Source organism: Cervus elaphus, chromosome 6 (assembly GCF_910594005.1).
Source record: "Cervus elaphus chromosome 6, mCerEla1.1, whole genome shotgun sequence".
NCBI lineage: Eukaryota > Metazoa > Chordata > Mammalia > Artiodactyla > Cervidae > Cervus > Cervus elaphus.
In genome coordinates this window covers 1,591,943-1,595,875 of record NC_057820.1, presented here as the reverse complement: position 1 = coordinate 1,595,875, position 3,933 = coordinate 1,591,943, and the positions used below count along the sequence as shown (strand labels likewise).

At 41.0% G+C, this 3,933-nt stretch overlaps 1 protein-coding gene across 2 annotated transcripts; it reads left to right on the top strand.

Annotated features, from left to right (window-relative positions):
* Window positions 1–439: 439 nt before the first annotated feature.
* On the top strand, window positions 440–2,266 carry LOC122696137 (nuclear receptor-binding factor 2-like). Of its 2 annotated transcripts, XM_043905828.1 has the most exons (2): window positions 539–638; window positions 724–2,266. In XM_043905828.1, exons 1-2 carry the CDS (start codon window positions 554–556, stop codon window positions 1,473–1,475), a joined length of 837 nt encoding a protein of 278 aa, XP_043761763.1. In that variant the 5' UTR covers window positions 539–553; the 3' UTR covers window positions 1,476–2,266. The 2 variants fall into 2 exon arrangements, with proteins under 2 accessions (XP_043761762.1, XP_043761763.1); XM_043905827.1 differs by having other exon boundaries at window positions 440–2,266.
* The last annotated feature ends 1,667 nt before the right edge of the window (window positions 2,267–3,933 follow it).

The following is a 3,933-nucleotide window of genomic DNA, read 5'->3' as shown; positions in this document are numbered from 1 at the left end:
TTTCTTAACTAGAAATCTAGCATTCTAGTTATACTAAGTCAAACAAGTGGAATCAGAACGTCATAAATTTTTTAGTTAGGCAAAAGTTGGTAAGTTTTCTAAAACATATATATTATACATACTATCTTTATATATGTATACAAAAGCTTTTCTACTACACTTGATAAAGACTTGAGAAAAAAACATCAAAAAAAAAAAGATGGAGAAATTAGAAAACATAAAGTAAATGAAATGGGAGCACTGAATATGAAAAAGTGAAACTAGATCAAAGATCATCATATAGTCCAGTTGCTTTTAAACTTGACTGCTCATTAGAAACATCTGGAGCTCTGGAGAAAAAAAGCAATACTTGAGCATTTGTATTTTTCTAAAATTGCAAGATAATTCTGATACCCATTTGGATTTTAAAAAGTGGTTGCGGGGCCCGCGACGTGGCGCCGGAGGAGGAAGTGGTGGGGTTGTTGCTCCTCCTGCGCCCGCTGCTGCCTCTGGGGGCGCGGAGTGGGGCCACAGTCGCCGCCGCTGCGTTCGCGCTCTCCAGCTGTTCCCCTCCATGTGCCCGGGCTCCGTCGCTCCCCTTCCTCAGGCCGCCGCTTACCCCGGGGTCTATGGAAGTAATGGAAGGACCCCTCAACCTGGCCCATCAACAGAGCAGACGAGCAGATCGTTTGTTAGCTGCAGGGAAATACGAAGAGGCTATTTCTTGTCACAAAAAGGCTGCAGCATATCTTTCTGAAGCCATGAAGCTAACACAGTCTGAGCAGACTCACTTATCACTGGAACTGCAAAGGGATAGCCACATGAAACAGCTCCTCCTCATCCAGGAGAGATGGAAGAGGGCAAAGCGGGAGGAGAGACTGAAAGCCCAGCAGGGCACAGACAAGGATGCAGCTGCCCAGCTTCAGGCGTCTCACAGACCCTCCGCTGAGGATGCAGACAGCCAGAGCCCCCTGCTCTCTCAGAAGTACAGCCCTTCCACAGAGAAACACTTGCCTGAAATTCAGGGGGTCTTTGACAGGGATCCAGACACACTACTATTTTTACTTCAGCAAAAGCAGGAGCCAACAGAGCCGTGCATTGGAAGCAAAGCCCCAAAAGATGATAAAACAATTATAGAGGAGCAGGCCACCAAAACTGCAGATTTGAAGAGGCATGTGGAATTCCTTGTGGCTGAGAATGAACGATTACGGAGAGAGAACAAACAGCTAAAGGCTGAAAAGGCCAGACTTCTAAAAGGCCCAGTAGGAAAGGAGCGTGATGTAGACGCGGATTTTGTGGAAAAGTCAGAGTTATGGAGCCTGCCACCACATTCAGAAACTGCAACAGCCTCTTCAGCCTGGCAGAAGTTTGCCTCAAACACTGGGAAAGCCAAGGATATTCCAATACCCAATCTTCCTCCCTTGGATTTCCCATCTCCAGAACTTCCCCTCATGGAGTTCTCCGAGGATATTCTGAAAAGATTTATGAATAATTAAAATGGAAGGCCATAGAAGAGGTAAAGAGAGGAAATAATATGATAATACAGATAATCCAGCAAAAATAAAAAAGGGAAAACCACGTGCAAGGGTAGTCCCGGAGATGCTGCACCTGGCATACTGCAGAGAAGAGGCATTGACAGGACTTGGCAACAGTCACTGTGAAACATGTCGCCTGTCTGATTTACTGACTCAAGTTAATGATTCCAGACTTGGCAGATACTAAACTGTTGGAGGTTCACTTTCTCCTGATACAAACCAAATGGCTACCTGGAATAATTTTTTTCAAGCAACAATTATTTTTCTTATCTTCAGGGTTAAAATGTATAAAAGTATGTTATGTGTAATTAATCTATAATGCCATAAATGATAATGCAAAACCTAAATAATATGGTTGCCTGAGGGGCTGCCTTGTATCTGAAACATGCTTTCTATCATGCGTTGACTGTATGCATCTTGTTATGCACATTTCCTTTGTCTAATAAGGTGTGTAAGGCACACCTTTCTAGAAGAAACTGTGCCACACTTTGCACTACTCATAACATAATGATAACCTCAAGACTATCAGAAGAAATATTTAAATTTCCATTTATGAAGAAAGGAACCAAATTATTAGTTATGCTTTTTTTAAAATTACCAGTTTACATAATTAATCAGGGTGCATTTTAAGTTCTAACTTTGTTTATTGTGTAATGCGTCATTTGAAAATATCAAGGAAATATCCTTTTGTTTTTAATGATGCACGAGTGGAAGTAATGCTAGTCGGCAGTATTTGATTGTAATAATAAAGTAATTGTATTTTAAAAAAAAAAAAGTGGTTGCAAGTTTTCCTATTAAACGGTAGTTTCGGTGATACAGAATTCTATTATTTTTCTGTTGACCATTCATGATACAATGGTATTAAGTGAGTAATAGTTACATAATCACAATAGTAAAAGATGTAAAGATGTTTATCAGTTTTCACAATCAATAGCCAAACAAAAAAATAAAAGAAAATTACAAGTGCAAGGCATCATGGGAAGAAGATTAACCTAACAATATAAAATAGCTACATACAGTTTGGGGGATCAAGCAGAGTGATGTGATGGAACTGTACACATAGGCATGTTTTCATCCACACGGCCAGTCTGTCTTTTGGTTGGTGCATTTAAGGTAATTATCAGTATGTATGATCCTATTACTGTTTTCTTACCTGTTTGGGGGTTATTTCCTGCAGGTCTTTTCCTTCTCACGTGCTTCCTGCCGAGAAAAGCTCCTTCAGCCACTTGTTGTAGTTGGTTTGGTGGTGCTGAATTCCCTTACCTTTTGCCTCTCTGGAGAGCTTTTGACCTCTCCATCAAATTGGAAGGGGTCTTGCTGGTAGAGCGTTCTTGGTTGCAGGTTCTTCCCTTTCATCACTTTTGACTACTATGGGTTGGTGTGTTCCTCCTTGGGTTTATCTTGCCTGGGACTCTGTGCTTCCTGGACTCGTTTATTTCCTTTCCCATGTTTGGGAAGTTTTCAGCAATTATCTCTTCAAATAATTTCTCAGGATCTCTTTCTTCTCCTCCCGGGACCCCTCTGATGCCAATGCTGGTGTGTTCAGTGTTGTCTCAGAGGTCTCTCAGGCTGTCTTCATTTTCTTTTCATTCTTTTTTCCGTATTCTGTTCTGTGGCAGTGATCTCCACCATTCTGTCCTCCGGGTCATTTATCAGTTCTTCTGCCTCAGTTATTCAGTTGATTCCTCCCAGTGTGTTATTCATCTCTGGTTGTTTGTTCCTTAGTTCTTCTAGGTCTTTGGTAAACATTTCTTGCATCTTCTCCACTGTTTTCCCAAGATCCTGGATCATCTTCACTATCATTATTCTGAATTCTTTTTCTGGAACATTGCCTGTCTCCACCTCATTTAGTTGTTTTCCTGGGATTTTATCTTGTGCCTTCATCTGGGACATAACTTCCTTTTCATCTTGATTAATGTTCTGTAATATGGTTTTTGTTTTAGTCACTCTGGGACTGTGCTGCTTCTTTTTCTGTCTGCCCTCTGACAGATGAGGCTGAAAGGCCTTTGTAGGCTTCCTGGTGGAAGGGACTGGCTATGGGAAAAACTGGCTCTTGCTCTGGTGGGCCGGGCCTTGCTCAACTCTTAGTGTCTGTTCTTTCCTCTATTGTTTTCTAGTCTCAATTTCATATCTCTGCTTCATCATCTTCTATTGCTTTCCATCTGCTAGCTTTAGGTTTAGCTTGTTCTTTTTCGAGTTCCTTAAGGCATCCAATTAGATTATTGATTTTATCTTGCAATGTAGAAATTTATAGCTATGAATATCTCTCTGAGCAGATCAAAAAGCAACAGTTAGAAACGAACATGGAACAAAGAACTGGTTCAAAATTGGGAAAGGAGTATGTCAAGGCTGCATATTGTCACTCTGTTTATTTACAATATACACAGAGTACATCATGCAAAATGCCAGACTGAATGAA

Coding starts and splice junctions, on each gene's coding strand:
- LOC122696137 (XM_043905827.1), top strand. CDS start 609: ATGGAAGTAATGGAAGGACCCCTCAACCTGGCCCATCAACAGAGCAGA.